This window comes from Drosophila persimilis, unplaced genomic scaffold, assembly GCF_003286085.1.
Source record: "Drosophila persimilis strain 14011-0111.01,24,50 unplaced genomic scaffold, DperRS2 tig00000124-arrow-pilon, whole genome shotgun sequence".
NCBI classification, from domain to species: Eukaryota; Metazoa; Arthropoda; class Insecta; order Diptera; family Drosophilidae; genus Drosophila; species Drosophila persimilis.
The window spans coordinates 9418246-9435724 of record NW_020825294.1 but is presented as its reverse complement, the minus strand read 5'-3'; the positions used below and the strand labels follow the sequence as shown (position 1 = coordinate 9435724).

The 17479-nt window shown below is 43.1% G+C and overlaps 1 protein-coding gene across 2 annotated transcripts in view; it reads right to left on the bottom strand.

Annotated features, from left to right (window-relative positions):
• Positions 1-2348: 2348 nt before the first annotated feature.
• The window catches only part of LOC6596551 (cell adhesion molecule 2), a 40124-nt gene continuing 24993 nt past the window's right edge, over positions 2349-17479 (bottom strand). For both annotated transcript variants that reach the window (XM_002021652.2, XM_026987804.1), the window contains exons 7-13: positions 14257-14415; positions 12592-12720; positions 11504-11638; positions 9840-9989; positions 9126-9212; positions 8780-9052; positions 2349-3136 (exon numbers count right to left, since the gene is read on the bottom strand). In XM_002021652.2, the coding sequence (XP_002021688.2) occupies positions 2940-3136; positions 8780-9052; positions 9126-9212; positions 9840-9989; positions 11504-11638; positions 12592-12720; positions 14257-14415 (1130 nt within the window). In that variant the 3' untranslated portion in view covers positions 2349-2939. The remainder of the gene's footprint in view (positions 3137-8779; positions 9053-9125; positions 9213-9839; positions 9990-11503; positions 11639-12591; positions 12721-14256; positions 14416-17479) is intronic.

Genomic DNA, 17479 nt, shown 5'->3' with positions numbered 1-17479 from the left:
CCGCGGCTCCTTTAATTGCCCACTCGGTGAAGTTTATGAGGGCAGCGGCAGACATTTAATTTATTTTAATAATTATTTTTTGTGTTCCACCCTGGCACGGCTCTCCTCCACGCTCTTCTTCTCGACTCTTTGCTGCTCTCTGCTGCTCTGCGCTTTTTAAATTGAATTATAAAGTCGCGGGAGTTTTTTGTTGCGCTCAAATTTTTTTTAATGGAAATGAAAAATATGAAATTGTTGCCATGTGGGTTGCTGGCAAAAAGCAAACAATTGCAGTGGCGTGGGCGACGGGGGAGGAAGTTTGGTGTACATTTTGCGGTTCAGTAAATACTCGCTTCGGGGCTGCTGTAAAACCAAAAGAATTTCCAAAAATCAGAAAACACGAAATCCACTCAAATATAACAGCAAATTCCATAATCAGGTGAGAGGCAAATTAGGATTATAGAATATATGGTTGAGGTCAATTAGGAATATAGAATGGAGGCAAAACGCAAGGATGTGGAAGCAGATGTCTGAAAGATCAAGCTAGTGAATTGTTGCAATCTAATTGCTAAATCCACTTTTGCATCCACATCATCTAGCATCGTATTTAAGGAGATACGGACTCTGTACAGGGCTACATACATGATCGGCGGTACTGTTAATAGAAGGAAAAGTAGAAATTCATTTGTTCTCCCATTGGTTTCAGAATTAATCGACTGCCACTTGACTAGAAGGACTAGAAGGTCGTAGCAGCTGAGAATGCGAAACAGATTAGGCCACAGATAAGAAATAATAAGTACATTCAAGTATATTCAAATTATTTCTCAACGATCGCAAATATTTCCCGATTACGAGGAGGCATTGTACGCCAGGATCGGATGAGAAATAGCGGAATTATATCAAAAAGAACAATGAGGCTATTACCAAAAATGTATATAAAAAACTAAACGTAACAGCAGCAATATACTTATTGTCCTTGATTTCAATCCGCTTTTAAGGAATCAGGGATATCGGACAAGAAGTGGAGAGTCTGGTTTCAAAGAATCAGGGATATCGAACAAGAAATGGGAAAGATATAGTGGCTCATCTTGAAAAAAAGGTTAAAAGGGAAATATCCTTATTTTCCTTGTCGTTAAATGGTCGGGGACATTCTGCCGACTAAAAAGAGGTGTGGCACGCCCAGTTCGGACAGGAAACGGCAGAGTTTTAGCGATTTTTCTAAAAAATCTATTGAAAAATAGCGATCAAAAGCATATCATTATTGTCCTTGATGTCCTTGTTCGGTTAAAAGCTACGGGGAGGAGTGGCAAGCCGTGATCGCCAGCCAAATACCAAAGATATAGAGTACTGAAAAAAGCTCGATACAGACTGTTAAACGGTATTTTTTGCGAAAATCGTCAAAAACTGTATGTCCTTTTTTCTGATGCCAATCGGATGGCAGGACTCTCCCGATCCCGAAAAGACATGCCCCTCCCAGATCGGCCCATAAATACTCCAGATATAGCCAAAGCAAAAACGCAAATAAAATCGGACGTCAACGAGGAAATTTCGAAACTCGGTACCAGGCCAACAGAAATCAGCAGAAAGCAACTCAGCTTTTGGTATACCCCAAAAGTATGCAATACATTTTTGCATGCGCCAAAGTTGCTTTCTACTGATTTCTGTTCGCCTGGTATCCAAGATCTGAAATTTCTCATTTTCTGCCATTTGAGCATTCGCAAATTCAAGGTTGTTTGTTGATTTGTTGTTGTACAACAATTGACAGCAACAACAACAGTAAATTACAACAAAAAGCCAGTTTTGTATTGTAGTTTTATCCCTTATTTGTCGTCCGATCCTGGCATGCTACTGCTTCCTGTGATCGGAAGAAAATTCAAGATGTGATAGTGTCCTTATCAAGCACCAAGGATGAAGGATTTTTTCTCCAGTCATATATATCTTGTTTTCTCGGGGGAAAATCCTTGATCTGGTCCTTATCAAGGACCAAGGATCAAGAATATGGTTTCCAGTCATATATATCTCGTCTTTTCTGTTTTTTGTTGGCCGATCTGAATGCCATGGCTTAATCTTTTCAAAAAAATATCAGAGGGTCGATAAGGACTCTAACGTCCCCACGCATACATATTTAGATTTTTCGTCTGTTTGTGGGCCAATCTAAGCATGCAATGGCCTCCTGTGATCGGGAGAACATCCTTGTTTTAATGGAGTCCTTGTCAAGGATCTAGGATATTTTCAAGTACCAAGGATATTTGTTTTTTAGTCCGATTAAAACGTTTCATTTAAAAATATCCCAGGAGTTCCCAATTAAGGATGAATCCTTGAATAATACCTCGAATTTTTTTGTGTGTTTTGTTTCTGTAAGACGGCATTATGTTTATTTCGATTCTGTTAAATTAAGATGATATTACAATATAGTATTATATATGTATTATTTATCATACAGCTTGCAGTGCTCGGGAACTAAGCTAAAACGGAGTTAAAAATAGGAATGATGGCATCCCAATAACTTAACACTAGTTTTATAAATGTTTTTTTGTTTTCTATTTTGTTTTGGTTTGGAGTCAAGCTTGAGAACAGTTTTTATGTAGCTTTCGAATGGCTTAACTCTACGTCTTATGTTTTACATTCTAATACTTTGTATTTCCGTTATCCCTTCCATAAACTTCCTCCTGCGCCTCCGCCTCCGCCTCCACCTCCGTGTCTGAACTCATGAGTTTCCACCTTAAATGCTATACAAATGACTTTTTACAGTAAGCGACTCTCAACATTCGGGCATAACTTAGAACAAATACAAAATAAACGGATTTTGTTGACCGAATCGATGCTTACGTTATAGTTTTTTTTTTATTTTTTCTTAGTTAAACTAACTTTGGTTTCGTCTTTAGCAGATTTCCTATACTTTCCTTTTTTGTTTTTGTACAAATATTCAGAAATACTCGAATTGTACTTCTGTAGATGAATTATCCATGCCACGTAGATAGATGCGCCAGGAAAAGGACTATGGGCAGGGCTAGGGCTTCCATAGGGAACAGTAGGGGTGACGTCGCACTCTTGAGGTCCTGCATTCGATCCAGATCATCTGTTAGGGACTTGGCATCGTGTTTGATAAGATGAGGGCTCTTGCCCTCCGCCCTGTAGTTGCCACCATGATCGGGTGCTGGAAATATAAATGGAAATAGAAATGTCACAATGATTGATTGAAATATTTATAGATTCTTTTGTGGGAGCCCTCGCTTTTGTTTCTGACTTAATCAACTGCCACATGGGCACTTTATGATGTGCCCTTCATATTGTTGGGACTTGAACGTCATCAATTGAATGTCCTTTTTCAATTATGCGCTTGCCACACGCCAACGGGCATAAACAATAGACACAGGATGCGTTTATGGCCAGCCATTTGTAGCAGGCGACAGTGCGAAAGAGATAAAGCCACAGATAAGGGGCACCCCGACAGAGAGGGAAAGCGGGAAAAAACGAGTCGAAGGACACACAGGATACACCCAAACCCGAACTGTTTGTCAACTGGCGGAGCAGAAAGTATTGCATATAAAAAGGACACAACGCTGCCCCGCCCGCCTGCCCCACTTATTTATAACATTCTCACTTATACAGTTCCCACTCCACTCTACCCCCCCCGAAAAAATCGAAAGTATTCCACCCACACTGCCACACTGCCACTTGCCTCTTGCCGAGTCCTTGCTGGCATTTTGTTTCAATTTCACTTGGCAGCATCGGAAAATTGTTTCGATTTTTATTGCTTAAGTGCGTTAAACCCTTGCGCCATGCATTCCAAACAGATGAGAGGAGAGTACGTATCGGATATGGCTGGAAGAGGCGGAGGAGGAGGAACGGGTACGGTTCTATGGGGTCGTCTATGGGTTCCATGGAAAGTGAGTGTGGGCTTCCGGGGAGCGAGGAGGAGTGAGGTGAGCCGGAAAAGTGGAAAGGCTGTGTATTGTTTTTGCCATCAATTTATCCTGCAGTTTGTTTTTTGTCCAGTTTTGGCTTTCTTCCTTTTTTTGTTGTTTTTGTTGTTGTTGCTCGATTGTTTGTTTGTCCGGCAATCTGTTTCATTGGACATTTGTTTGCGTGCTGGGGCCCGGCTCTATATTTTTTGTTTGCCTCGTTTTTCCCTTTTTTTTTTCTCCTAGTTTTTCCGGATTTTTTCCTTTGGTTTCTGTTTGACTTTGACGTGGACGGGCCATTGGTCATTAGGTGGATTGCAAACAATTGTTTGCGGGACTATGTCGGTTGCAATACAACGACTGTGTGTGTGTGTGTGTGGTGAGAAATTGCAAGTTTTCAAATAGAGAACAAATTCCTGGGATTTGTGTGTTGATAATTGAAGTTAATGGAAATGGCGGTGGAGCGTGCTTAGGTTAGGTCCATTCAGCGTACTAAAAAGTCTTTCCAAATGCTGGTCTATATCTGCAATTTTTCTGATTAAAAGCTAACAAAAATTCACTCTGAAAAGTATAAACATGTTAATGAAATTTCAAAAAACTGCATGAACCGCCTCTGAGGTCAGATCCCAAAAGTAGTCCCCGTCGAACTTCAATGAATTTTATTTCATTTCATTTTGAACTTTATCATAACTATGAAATATGGCATTGGAAGCGGCATCAGTGAATACTTTATTTTCCGTAGTTGCAGGTCCATCGAAGGGACTTTTTTTCGTTTTGTTTTTAACGAGAAACCCTTTTATTTTTACAACGGAAATGCGCAAATTGCTTTGGAAATTTATTTGTCTGTCTCCCTCCCTCTCCTTCCCTCTCTCTCTGTCTGCCTGTGTAGGTGTCTGTGTGTTTTGGTATTTCATTTTTCTATAAGCAGCTTTTCCAGAAAACTCCTCTTTCTGCTGGGTACTGTGTTGGTTCCCTGCTTCCTGATGGCTTGCAGGAAGGCAAGGGGATGGCGTCTGCAAACATTTCCATGTGTGAAAGCTGTGGCAACAGCGGCACTAACACCCACCCACCGACCCACTATGTGAGTGTGTCAGTGTATGCGTGTGGCTGATTTTTATTGACGTTTGAGCATGTGTTTATGTGTGTCCTGTGTGTCCTGTTTGTGTGTATAGGGGTAAAGAGAAAGTCCCAACGGTGTCTTTAAAGCGCTTAAGCATAAAAAGAGAAAGAAAGGAGCTCGGCAAAAGCAAAGAAAAACCAATGAAAACCCATACTGAATGCCAAAGAAAACTCCCATCTACCCATCCCGTGCCCTGTCTGTATGGCAAAGCGAAACGCTTTGGCTCAAACATGGGCTCTTATAAGTGTTCCTCCTCCAACTACTTGAAACTTTAAGCGTAATTTCTGCATAATTCGCAGCCTCTGGGCTCTCTCTCAGGGGTGCCATCGACTCGACTCGACTCGAGTGGAGTGGAGTGGAGTTTGTTGTGGCTAATAGAAACAAACGTGCAACTGTTTGTGATACTCTCTCGAATGCTCGTATCTTCATTGGTCTATCTTCATATGGAAGGAACTTCCCTCAGTCCATGTCCATGGTAAAGACCTGCCTGCCCTCGGGGGCATTGCTTTTACTCCATTAAGTGTAGGCCTGTGTGCTTTCACACCTCGATTGCAGAGCCGAGCCTGTTGCACTTAACCGAAAAGACAGAGGGAGAGAGTGAGAGAGGGAGGAGAGAGCAGCGGCAAATGAAAGGAAAAACAGGTCCTGGCACTCAGCACTTGAGACTCACTTGGGTCCTGCCTCTGCTGCCATGCGTTATATTTATTGTAAGTGTATATTTTTTGCACTTGTCAGAGGAGTGAGCCGCAGGACCACCCCTCCAACCTATAGCCGCAGGACCACCCCTCCATCCTGTAGCCGCAGGACTACCCCTTTATCCTGTAGCCGCAGGACTGCCCCCCTATGCTGATCCTCTTCCGAGAAGTATGGCCCACTTTGGCGGCTTTGGCAACCCGTGGGCACGCGATGGCAATTCGGTTGCTGTCTGTTGCATTTCATTTACTTTATCATTTTTCACTTTGCCCATTTGTCGGCGTTGCTGCAACACAGACACGGACACAGACACAGACAGGGAATGGTGCAAATTATAGGCAAATTATTGCCAGACACTGAATGCTGAAGTAATCATCTGTCCGAGTCCGAGTTCGAGTCCGGTACGGATACGTATCCGGGTCCGGGTCCGTGTCCGGGTCCGGGCTGTGGGCCTGAAGACTACTCATGTTTCGTTCCTCCTGTATCCTGTATCCAGTATCCTGCTGCTGTCCACTGCCCAGGCCTTGGACAATTTCTTTTTATTGCATTTCCTTGTAATTTGTGCCATATTGTTTGCCCGTTGGCCGAACAAATTAAATATGAAAGCGACAGCAGCAATGACTCTCTTCTCTCCTCTGTCTCCTTTCCTCTCCTCTCTGTGGTTGATTGCAACATTTTAATGACAGTTTGAGTGGCGCACCAAATGCATCTGCAGCAGCATTTAATGGGAGAGAGCCCGAAAGCCCCCACCCCAGTTCTTGTGGAACTAACTCAGGGGCCTGTCCCTGTACTGAAGCCACCGCCTAACCAGAGCATAATTGGAAATTCAATTGAATGCGATATATGTATGTATTTGCGAATGCGAAGGCGATTGTGTAGCTACATGATAAATTCATGCGGTGTGTGCTTAAGGTTTGTTAATGGCGAATTGTGTTGACCGATCGAATGTACGGGTAGATGTGCGGAACGACAATTGCAAATAGTTCTATTACGCAATGCATCCACACTTTAAGAGATAAGGAAGAAAGAAAATTGGAAGCTATGAATTGATGAAAGCCCAACTTATAGAAAATTCTCTATTAAAATCCGGATGAAAATGCAAATAATTCTCCCTTCAACACACACAATTTTCCTCCCCCCCCCAAAAGCACAAGGGCGTGGCCAAGGGCGACTGTCCCCCCTCCCCCCTGGGAAATGGAACGCTTTGGTCGTGAAACTTTCGTTGTCGCCTGCTTGTTCCGCCTTAAAGTGTCAGCAGCGTTGGAGGGGGCATGGCGGGTGTGGCAAAAACAGTCGCGACATATGCAAAACTCCGCAGCGATAACGGGTAACACACACACCACTCGACGTTCCCCATGGGGACGGGGGAGGGTGGTGGCGCGATATGTATGTGCAACATCTAGCAGGTAATAAATCTAACTGTAAACGCAGCGCTTACGACGTTGCATGCAACGCTTGAAAGTTGTCGTCATTGAAGCACCCCGCCACTGCCACTGCCGCACGGCAGGCACACGGCCTCCTGGCCAGAGGCTGCCTCCCAGCCTGCCCCCCACCGCTGAGGGAGCTCGTCCTGTTCTGTCTCCCTCTCTGAATGATGCAACATTTCTGCTTGCGTTTGCCAAAAAATTGCTTTAGATGAAGGCGAGGACCAGGGCCCTTTTCCAGAATCGTTGCGGGAGGAGGAGGAGGAGGAGGAGCAGGAGGACCATATAGAGGGGGAGTTGGTTCTATCGCCTTGACGCCTTGTGTGCAATTTGTCTGCTATTTTTATATTGCGCTTCGTTTCTCGGAGAACTGTCCTTCCCACCGCTTCCACCTCATGCGCTTATATTCAATTTCTTCAAATTGATTTTGTTGAAAATTATTTTTGGACAATTTTTGGAAATTTCATAAGAGAAAAAGTGTCAACAATTGATTCGAAGGAAAGTTGAAAGTGCTCAAGATAGGGCAGAGGCCAATCCTGTATTCCATTAATATTCGGTATCAAAATGCCTGAGATCTCTTAGGCATTTTTTATATATATGTATATTTATTGTTTATTAATATTCTTATTATTTCAATTGGAATAATTTTCGTATAAGGCTAGCCGTCGGCATTTTCTAAGCCTTTATGTGCCCAGATTTAAAATTGAATTGAAATTCTAGTGTGGATTTTTGTCCCATTTGATTTTTCGTCGCGCTTTGTATGCAGAAAAATTTCGACTTTGCACTGCAAAGAGCCTGTAAAATTTTATGCATTCGTCCTTTGGCAACGGAGCAGCAGAAAAGGCCAATTGTGTGCTAAAGGAGGGCGGGGATACAGGGCGTGCAGATCAGGGAAGGAAGTACAAGTATAAAACTTTATGCTTATCGATTGGCAGCTGCAGCTCCTCCACGGAGACGACTAGTCAGTCCCTGACTTGTTTCATGTCCCCTAACCTTTAAGTTCTTATAGTTTCATTGGCACCTCGAGCTACGAGCTATCGAAAGAACTAAGAACTAAGAACAAATACGAAACGAAAGCCCGTTATTATTTATGATGATTGTACATTACGATGGTCCACATTAGCAGCACATTATACCCACCCAGACGGACAGAAAGACAGACAGACAGTCACATTGTCAACTCAGCAAAAGTATCGAGGGGGAAAACCTTTTGGAGCAAGGCATTGCATGCTTGAGAGTCATATTTTCATTGGCAAAGCCAGAAACAGTGGAGGGGAGGGGACTTTCATATGTTTTGGCAAAATATTTATACCCTACCCATTGCCAGGAGGGGTGTATGGGACCATTCTTCATCCCCACAATATGCTATCATTCTATCACTCATTCCACGGTATCTGAGCAGCCAATCCCTTGTCGTCCCAGCCTTTTTGTTCATGGCTCGAGACCAAAACGGATCTATATCTAACAAGTGCCGACAACGACATGCCAGAGACCCTTAAGCCAAGCAGCTAAAGTCGTTATGATTTGTCATAAACATAAAATAAATGGCCAAATATTTATGGTATCGTCTGCACATCGTTGCCGGGGGCAGGCATGCCCTTCGACTTGGAGTGGCTTAAAGCGTTGATTCCCCAGAGAGAATGATTCCCCTCACTCACCATGGTACTGCTGTTGCTGCTGCTGTTGGTGCTGCTGGTTCTGATCCCTGTTCCGCCCTGTGTCCCTGGACGAGGATGTCTGATGATCCTGCGAGTTCCACAAACTCGATGTGGCCCCCACATAGACATTGTTCAGTCCAGACGACGACTGATCCACTGATCCCTTGGGCTGCCTGTTCCTCTGCTGCTTTGTGTTTTGCTGGCTAGTGCCGGGATTGTAGTTGTAGGGATTGTTATTGGTGTTCTGATTGCTGTTGCTGCTATAACGTTGTTCTGTAAAGAGAAGGGGGAAATGTGAAAGAAAGTGAAAGGCTGAGGATGTGGCTGAGATCTGTGGATATCATACCTTTGTTGTACTTGACGAGGACCACAGGCACAGTGTTGATCGAAGCTGTTGGCGCCATTGTAGTCATTGTCGTGGTTTGTGGTATATCTGTGGAGAAGGGATAATCGATTAAAGCCACGGAAAACCTATCAACAGAATACTCGTAGTAGAACGCTGTGGAGCAATTCAGATACAAGATAAACTCCAACTTTCCATCTGCTATTCCCCGAAAAAGCACCAGCTGTGAGCAGTCTGCTCGTCAAGATACGAAGATACGAAGACACTCGCCCGAGTATTCCTCCAGCTCGTAAATCAATCACTGACACTGCTGCTACTCCACACTGAGACCTGGCTGGCTGGCTGGCTGGCTGCACTGCGACCCCGTTTGACCCAGAGGCGGGGAGCAGAGGCCCCGAAAATGTGTATGGCATGCCACCTCCCATGCTCGCACTCATTGGGTATTTATCCGGCACACACATTGTTGTCGGCTCGGGGCTTCACGCAGAGTCATTGACTTAAATTAATTAAAAGCTACAGTTGGCCAAATAGTTTGCTGCCTAATTGCCAGAGGCTCTCTGACTTATGGCCATTGTTTCCTTACGCTTACCATTACGCCTTACATTTACGGATGGGCTATGCTATGGTTATTGTTATTGTTATTGTATGATTGGCATTGGGCATTGTTCTGAATGTACTGTGGGTATTTACGAGTTTGTAGTATTGCTTTATACTTACGATACAGTTTGATCGCACCATCCGTGTCGCCCAGGGAGTTCTTGGCCACACATCGGTATGCCCCAAAGTCCTGGATGTCCACCTCGTAGATGGTCAGCCGCATGGTGATTTTGTAGCCCGTTTCAAAGGTTTCTGGGACGAAGCGTTCACCTGGAAGGGATGCGGGATGCGATATGGTAGATGGGAGGGTAAAGAGTTGCTTAGTTGCTGAACTTTAACCCCATTTTGCAGAGTGAACTCAATCTCAATCCTCTTGCTGAACAGAATCCTTTCTCCCGCCTGCCACCGCTCTTCTTGTCAAAGTAATTTAACCGTAAGAGAAAGAACTTTTGCATTCGAAGCTCCGAGCACAAGTTTGTCTTGACTTGGATTTTCCCCTGTAGAACCCCATGTCAAATGGTTCATTTTAATTTATACAAAAACAAGCACAAGCCCAAGCCCAAGCCCAAGTCTGTGGATGTGGCTCTGGTCCTGGTCCTGGTCCTGGCTTTTGTTTGTGTCATGCAGGTTTTGATTTACGTTTGATGTCGGTCAGATTTAGTACTGGCTCTAAGCTAGGCATTACATGATGTCCTTCGTTGTTTTCGGGGGTTCGTTCGGTAATTGTTATTCTGGCCATTTTGTGGGCACTGATTACTATAGTAAAACGCTTTTGAAATGGGCACAAAACTGATTAGAAATAATTGAGTTCTTCTGAGCTACAGCAAAGGCTAAGAGGTAAAAGATATCTGTGTATCTTCTGCCAAGTAATTGATGCTTTAAATCTTAAAATCTTAGCAGATTCAGCATCCATTCTCAAGTCTTGTCTTATGGCTACTCATTACCCCTTTCCAAAATTAACTCTTTTTAAAATATATATGACATGACAGCCCATTTTTGCGGTTATGGGAACGTCCTGTCTCTGTGCCGCGTTGAAAAACTAAAACAGAAAACTCTATTAAAATGCAGCGAGTGGCGGACACAACTGCTGCTGACTTGAGGTCATTTTCAATCACTTTTTCCATTTTCTATGGCACAATAAAGGAACCTAGAAAATAACTAGAAGGAAAAAAAAGGGAAACGGGGAAACGAGAATGGACTCGATGTCTGTGACTTTTTTCGCTGGATCGCGGCGATGCCTCTGCCAGAGGCCTCCTCCTCGGTCCCTTAAAAGTAGAGGAAGGGGCATTCGAATGCTGCCCCAGGAGTGGACTCCAGGAGAGGGAGGTACTGTTGGAAGATGGGACTCCACTCAAGGGAATGCCATGCCGACTGCGGTTTCGAGTGTTCTGCGGAATGTCCTTTTCTTTTTTGTTTTTTTTCTTAACTGGTACTCTGCGTCACTTTTTTTTGCCATCGTCCACAGTTCATTTGTCGTAGAAGATGAGTGGGGATATCTGAAGAGGTTGAATGAATAGATGGATGGGCCATAATGGGTGGGTCAAGTTGGTCGTTAGGGGTCTCTGACTAGGGGTCCCTAGAAAATTAAGTGAAGAGCGATAGCCAGGGGAGAGAGGAGTGCTCCTCTAAAGTCTATTTTTTACTGATGAAATTAAATGGAATTTAATTGGGGAAAGAGTGCACTCAATGGAGGAAGTACGATAAGGATTATGGGATTATGTCAACTGCTTCTTTCGATGGAGCATGGCCTCATGGCCCCATGGCCCCATGGCCCCTGCACTTACCTGGCACTATGATCGTATCATTCTTCATCCAATAGTTGATCGACTTGGGATATGCCTCCGATTGGCATTCCAGTGTGATGTTCTGCTGGAGTGCGGCCCCAACTAATTGATTTTGTATCCAAATCATCGGAGGAACTGTAAAAATGTGGAACAGTCGTGCGTCAGCAAAAGAAAATGAGTGCGAAATACACGTTCCACGTGTTTCGTGGGGGCGTCCAGGTGTATGGAATGTTTGAGCGATTGAACGGAATGCTTTTTTTGTGTGGCGGAACGAACAAAGGAATTTCCCATTTTATAGAGAAATTCCATTGGTTATTGTTATCGTTTTTCTAGTGCTTTATTGTACACAGCCATCGTTGGCCTTTGCCGTTTGGCTATGCCGCCGCTGCGGTTGCCATTTATTGTTTCCAACTAATTGCTTTTTAATTTTATAGAAAAGCCACAGAAAATGCTTTTGCAATTGAAGCTAGCTAACCAAAAAAGAGGATTTCTCCTCGAACTCGTACTCTTTCTCCCTGGGCAAACTGCTCCCCCACTTTGGGCACTCCGGAGAGAGGATAGAAAGGAAATATGTGTGTGTGCACTGAACTTACCTAACAAATTGTTGAGCAATTTTAATTTTTATTTAATTAGCAAGAGAAGAAGCTGCTGCTGCCGCTGCAGCAAAAGGAAAAGTACTCGGCAAAATGCTAACTAGCTCTGGCCGGGAGGGAGCCATGGAGCTGGCGGAATGGAGGAGCACACACTTAATTATTTGCTTTATGCATGGCACCTAAAAGTATACAGCATTTTCCTGCTTCCTGCTGCCTGCTCCCTGCTCCCCCTCTCTGGGAAAATTAAAATGCAGAGCATATTTAGCACGGCAGAAGAGCGCTTTGCTTTCCACTGCAACGGCATGGGTGTGAGACTGTGTGTCTGTGTCTGTATGTCTGTGTCTGTGACTGTGTCTGGTGCGGTCTGGTGTCTGGAGGACACAGCCACCTCCTGTGGTGGTGCCTCTCTAGCGCAAAACTATAAATATTTAAATATGCTAAAATTGATATAGCCCCTGCCTCCACAGGGAAGGAGGTGGCTCTCTGCATACTTACAGTGCACAATGAGCATCACACGCTTGCTGACTGTTGGCGGTATGCCATTGGAGGCAATGCAGAGATAGGCACCCATATTCAAACGATTCACTTTGGCAATGGTCAGAAAAGAGCCATTGTATGCAATAGCTAGAGGGGGGAAAAAATAGAAAGAAAAGATTAATATTCGACGCATTGAAGGTTGAAAATGGTTATTTATTTGTAATTTATAAACCAGAACATCTTCAGAGAGATGGAGAGAAGCAGCCTGGCAATCACACAGTGACTGCTATGCAAATAAGATTCCGGAGACCCTTCGCCCCCCCCTTTTGCAGATCCTCCTGCTGCTGCAGCTAATCATCTCGCTCATTGCATATGCAGCTCTCTCCAAGAATCTCAATTCGCATTCCATTCCCCACATCCCTCTGCCTGCCTTGACGATGTCAGGACGGCCCCAGAGCTTCGTGCAATTCAAATTTTGCAAATTTTCTGTGTGTGTGAATCCTTCCCGTGCTTTGGCATCTGCTCATTCATTTCCCTTTTCGGAGACAGGGCCCGGGCCAGGGCCGGGACCAGTACCAGTACCAGTCTTGTTTTGTCTTTTTCCATCCATCTTGTTTGCATGAGAATGGCTTGCCAGGTGCCCCATATGCTGGCATCGTATGATATATCATTTCGGGGGCAATAATGAAACTTCTAGGTTTTGAGGGAGATTCGAGGCCACTTTCAAGTAATTGTGGATTTTAGTTGATTATTAATTTCGAATTTCCAAAAGGATTGGCTGTAATTCGTTCAATTTCTAGGAGATAAATGGGTAATTTTATATCTATCGGAAAATATTATTTTTCTAGCAGAAAAAAGTAACTTTTATTTATCTTCCATCAAACAATCTCTAAAATGTTGAATAATTACACTGTGAGACAGTAATTTTGTACTGTAATTTAGGTTGTAGGGCTAAATGGGTAGATTACTTCCTCATATCGCAAAAAAAATTTGTAGATTGGTGTCTGCGGATTTTCATCATTTTTTGTCGGCTTCTGCAGCGCTGATACCTATAAAAATGTTTGGATTGAAGAGGAAATTGTACTAATTTCCACAGGATTTTTAATTCGTATTGATAAAATGAATATACCTGAATATATACCGACCCAAAAGTTTAAAGTTTTCTTTCATTTTTAATTTTTCTTCAGGTCTTTAGGTATTATTTTTGGGCATTAGTGCTTTATTGGAATTAATTCGTAACAAAATAATCCAAAAATAGTCTAATTTTTAAAACAGTTACAAAAAAATTTCAACGGTACGTTACTGTGATTTCCCCCATCGATATATCTGCTGTATGGCCACATTGTAGCCCAGTTAACATCAATTAAGTCCACGAGACCCACATACAACTTAACCCACCGTCAAGTGCGAAGTGCACGTCAAATCATCAACCTTAATATATCAAATTATAGAGTTCACATTTTCTTATTATTCGACCCCTTTTTACGACGGGGTAGACTCTTAATTACAGTCGAAGAAGAGAAAGTAACTCTAAAATGTTTTGTAATGAAATTTAATGCAATGAAAACACGCTCGATTAGTGGTAATCATTTGCATGCCATGGACATGGCCTCTCCTCCCCTCTACTTAGAGTCTAACCTTCAGAATATCCTTGTGCATGCAACCTCTAGAATGCAAACTTACCCTCTGCTCCATTGGGTAGTGGTATCAGCTCGCCGCCCTCCCGTCGCCAGGTTATCGTCGGTGTGGGCGATCCAGTGGCCGCACATTTAAGGGTTACGTTCGAACCCTCACGTATGACCATATCGGTGCTGGTCGGGTAGTCCAGTATATCGGGAGGCACTGCGGGAGAGCACGCCACGGAGCATACAAAGATAGAGATACGTGGCACGTACAGGGTTACGAGAGACACAAAGTTTGCCAGCGACATATTATTCATACGCCGCGTGGGCCATCCAGTCAGCAGCGAGTAAATTGTTTGCGTGAATTGTTCGCCAGGTGTCAGACAGTGGCAGGTGGCAGCAGTTACAGTTGCAGTTGCACATTTGTTGTTTGTGGAATGTGGCAGGTGTGTGGTTGTTATAGTTGTTGCAAGCGTTGTCGGTTGGTGGTTGTGGCACGGCGGTTGTTCCAATTATTCGTTGTTCGGTATATAAATGGATAAATGCAATAAAGACATTGTTAATAGGCGAAAGATTATATGAAAGCTGTCGAGTTTTATACAGTTTGAAGGGTAATTTTGATTTAATTAAAATTTAAATTGATATTTCAGTTTTAGGAACAGTTTTTGAGCAGATCTTTCTATCCACATAGATTTCAAAAGGGGGATCAAAGTGTTCTAATGACCAACTGCATACTTTATCAAATAAAAGCTTATCCCTGCAGCCCCACAGGTAACCAGAGACTCGTCTCCATTCGACATTTGCTGACATTTCCATGATGATAGGAGACGCAAACGGGGGGCCGCTGGATGCGAGTGCGTCTCCCTGCCTTACTTTTGCAATTAATTATAATTTTACGCCTGACAATTTTCCACTTGCCAAAAAACGGAGAGACAGACAGACAAACTGTCACACAGCCACTAAATAAATGAGCTCATCCTAGTGGACTCGACTCCACTCGACTCGGTCTTTGCCAAAAAATGTGCTTTTAATTATGGCCAACATTTGTTTTATTTCAATTTGAGTGTTGCCTGCTGCTGGCTGCCTGCTGGCTGCCTGCTGCCTGCCACCAGCTGCCGGCTGCTGTTGCTATTCCTTTTCATGAAAATCCAATTAGTTGGGAGGGACATTTTGCCTACAATTGAAAGGCGTCAATATTTCTATTTATTTCCCTTTTGATTGCCTTGATTGCCACACACATTTTATATAGCACAATTCTGTGAGAGAATCCTGTGTGAGACCTGAGTGGCAGAAGGCAGGAGAGCCAAGGCCCGGAGCCAAGGCCACGTTATGACTTGTATGTGACTTCAAAGTCTTCTTTGTGGGACCCCCCAACCAAAACAACACAATGATGTGCATGTTTTACAAAGTGTACTTTGACTTTTCACCCGAACCCCCCCTCCCACACACACCACACACATTACGTATTACGTATACGTCATGTTGTACAAATTGAATGTAGGCTGCGCTGCCGCTCTTTCACTCTACCCTCTGAACTTTTCCATTTTTTTAATGGCTCTATGGCTACATGTCACACACAAATGGTTCAATCCGTGGGTGGGGTCTAAGTGGGCGGGGCAGGCAATCTCCCAGCGGGGGGGGGCTGTCGGTTGATAAGTTATGAAATCAGGTGAAATGATGTGTGATAAAATTAATGTGCCAAAAATTAATTTCAATTGGATTGAGAGACGGCAAAATGGCAGATACCAGAGGGGGGTCCTTAATGTGAACAAATGGTAGAAAATGGAAGAGGACAGAGGGCTTTAAGGTAAGTTTAAAGCAGCAGAAATTTGGGGAAAGGCAAGGTTTAAAGAAAAGGTTTAAAAAATAAAAGATATGAGTACTGCCCAAAGCGCTTCTCCTCTCCCACAAACTTTTGCTTGGTAAAAATAATCCCTTTAAAGCTGCCTCTGCCATCGATCCATACCAATTCGCCATTCATCGAAACCACAACAATCGTTTAAAAAAGTATTTGTTCAAAAATGCATTTGCCCAAAAGGTTATTCGCATATATGTATGTATGTATATATCCAGTATTTTTTAAGCTCTTCTCAAATCAGCTCATGTATAATGGGGTTCGCCGATCAAATCAAATGCATGGGCATACAGGAAACCCACGGCCTAGTCCCCAGTCAGAGGGAAAACCATATTGCTTTTATATGAATTAAACAATGCATCGATGGATGGATATCCCACCTATACAGAACAATGCAAATATATTCGGTGGCTAAAAAACGCAACTAACAAACTATCCGGCAACTAAAAAACAAAAAAAATGTAAAGCCAAAAAAATGTGAGAAAAATTCCACACACACACAGTGTCAGGCGCAAATGTGTCCACAATTTGTTTTGGGATGGAAGCCATATTTTTTATTTTTGCTACCAAAATTTGATGGATTTTACTAGTTTGGAATTGTCGGGGGAGCAAGAGAGAGATATGGTTGGAAAAAAGTGTCAAAATTGCATTTGTAGCGCGGCTTGGTGGCAGATTTGTTGATTGATATTGAATGGCAGTGGGAAACTCTAAGGATTTGGGGGCAAAGGCGGGACACTTGTATACAGAAAATCTTTATAGTTGTGGTGCATTATGATTGTTTATTATTTATAGAATGTTCATTCCGAAATAAAAGTGCGGTAACTTTTTCATACTAAACGTTAGAAAATGCCATAAATATTAGAGAAGAAAAAAGGGCAGAGATCAATGAACATCAATGTAGAAATCCATTAGTTTAAAGAATTTAATAATTTATTATTCGAAACACAAAGGAATGATCATAAAATTCCTTATGTTGGACTACATTTACGTGAGTGAATTATAAATAGTCCATACAGAACGAAAAAAGCAGAAACGATGCAAAATAGTAGAGCAGAAATAACAGACGAATGAATCCAATAAGATAACGATAAAGTGCGTGTGAGCTTGTCGCTTATCGCTCAGTTCGCTGGATCCACAACGAGCATTTAGTTATGTTCAATGTACTCATATCCATAAAAAAATCACCCCGTGTTCCAGACGTTTCTTGACTAATGAAAATTGATCTACTCAATGAGCTGTATTTGATTTCCTGCCCACTAATTCCATCCCAGTGATGTGGCACCAACAACTGATTACAACTCAACCTGTACTCGTACTCAATTTTTCTAACCTTTATCAATGTCGCTATGTCAGCTTTTCTCTCCTTTTCCACACTGTCTGTCTGTTTGTCTCTTTCTAAGTCTGTCTGTCTGCCCCTCTGCCTCCTCGG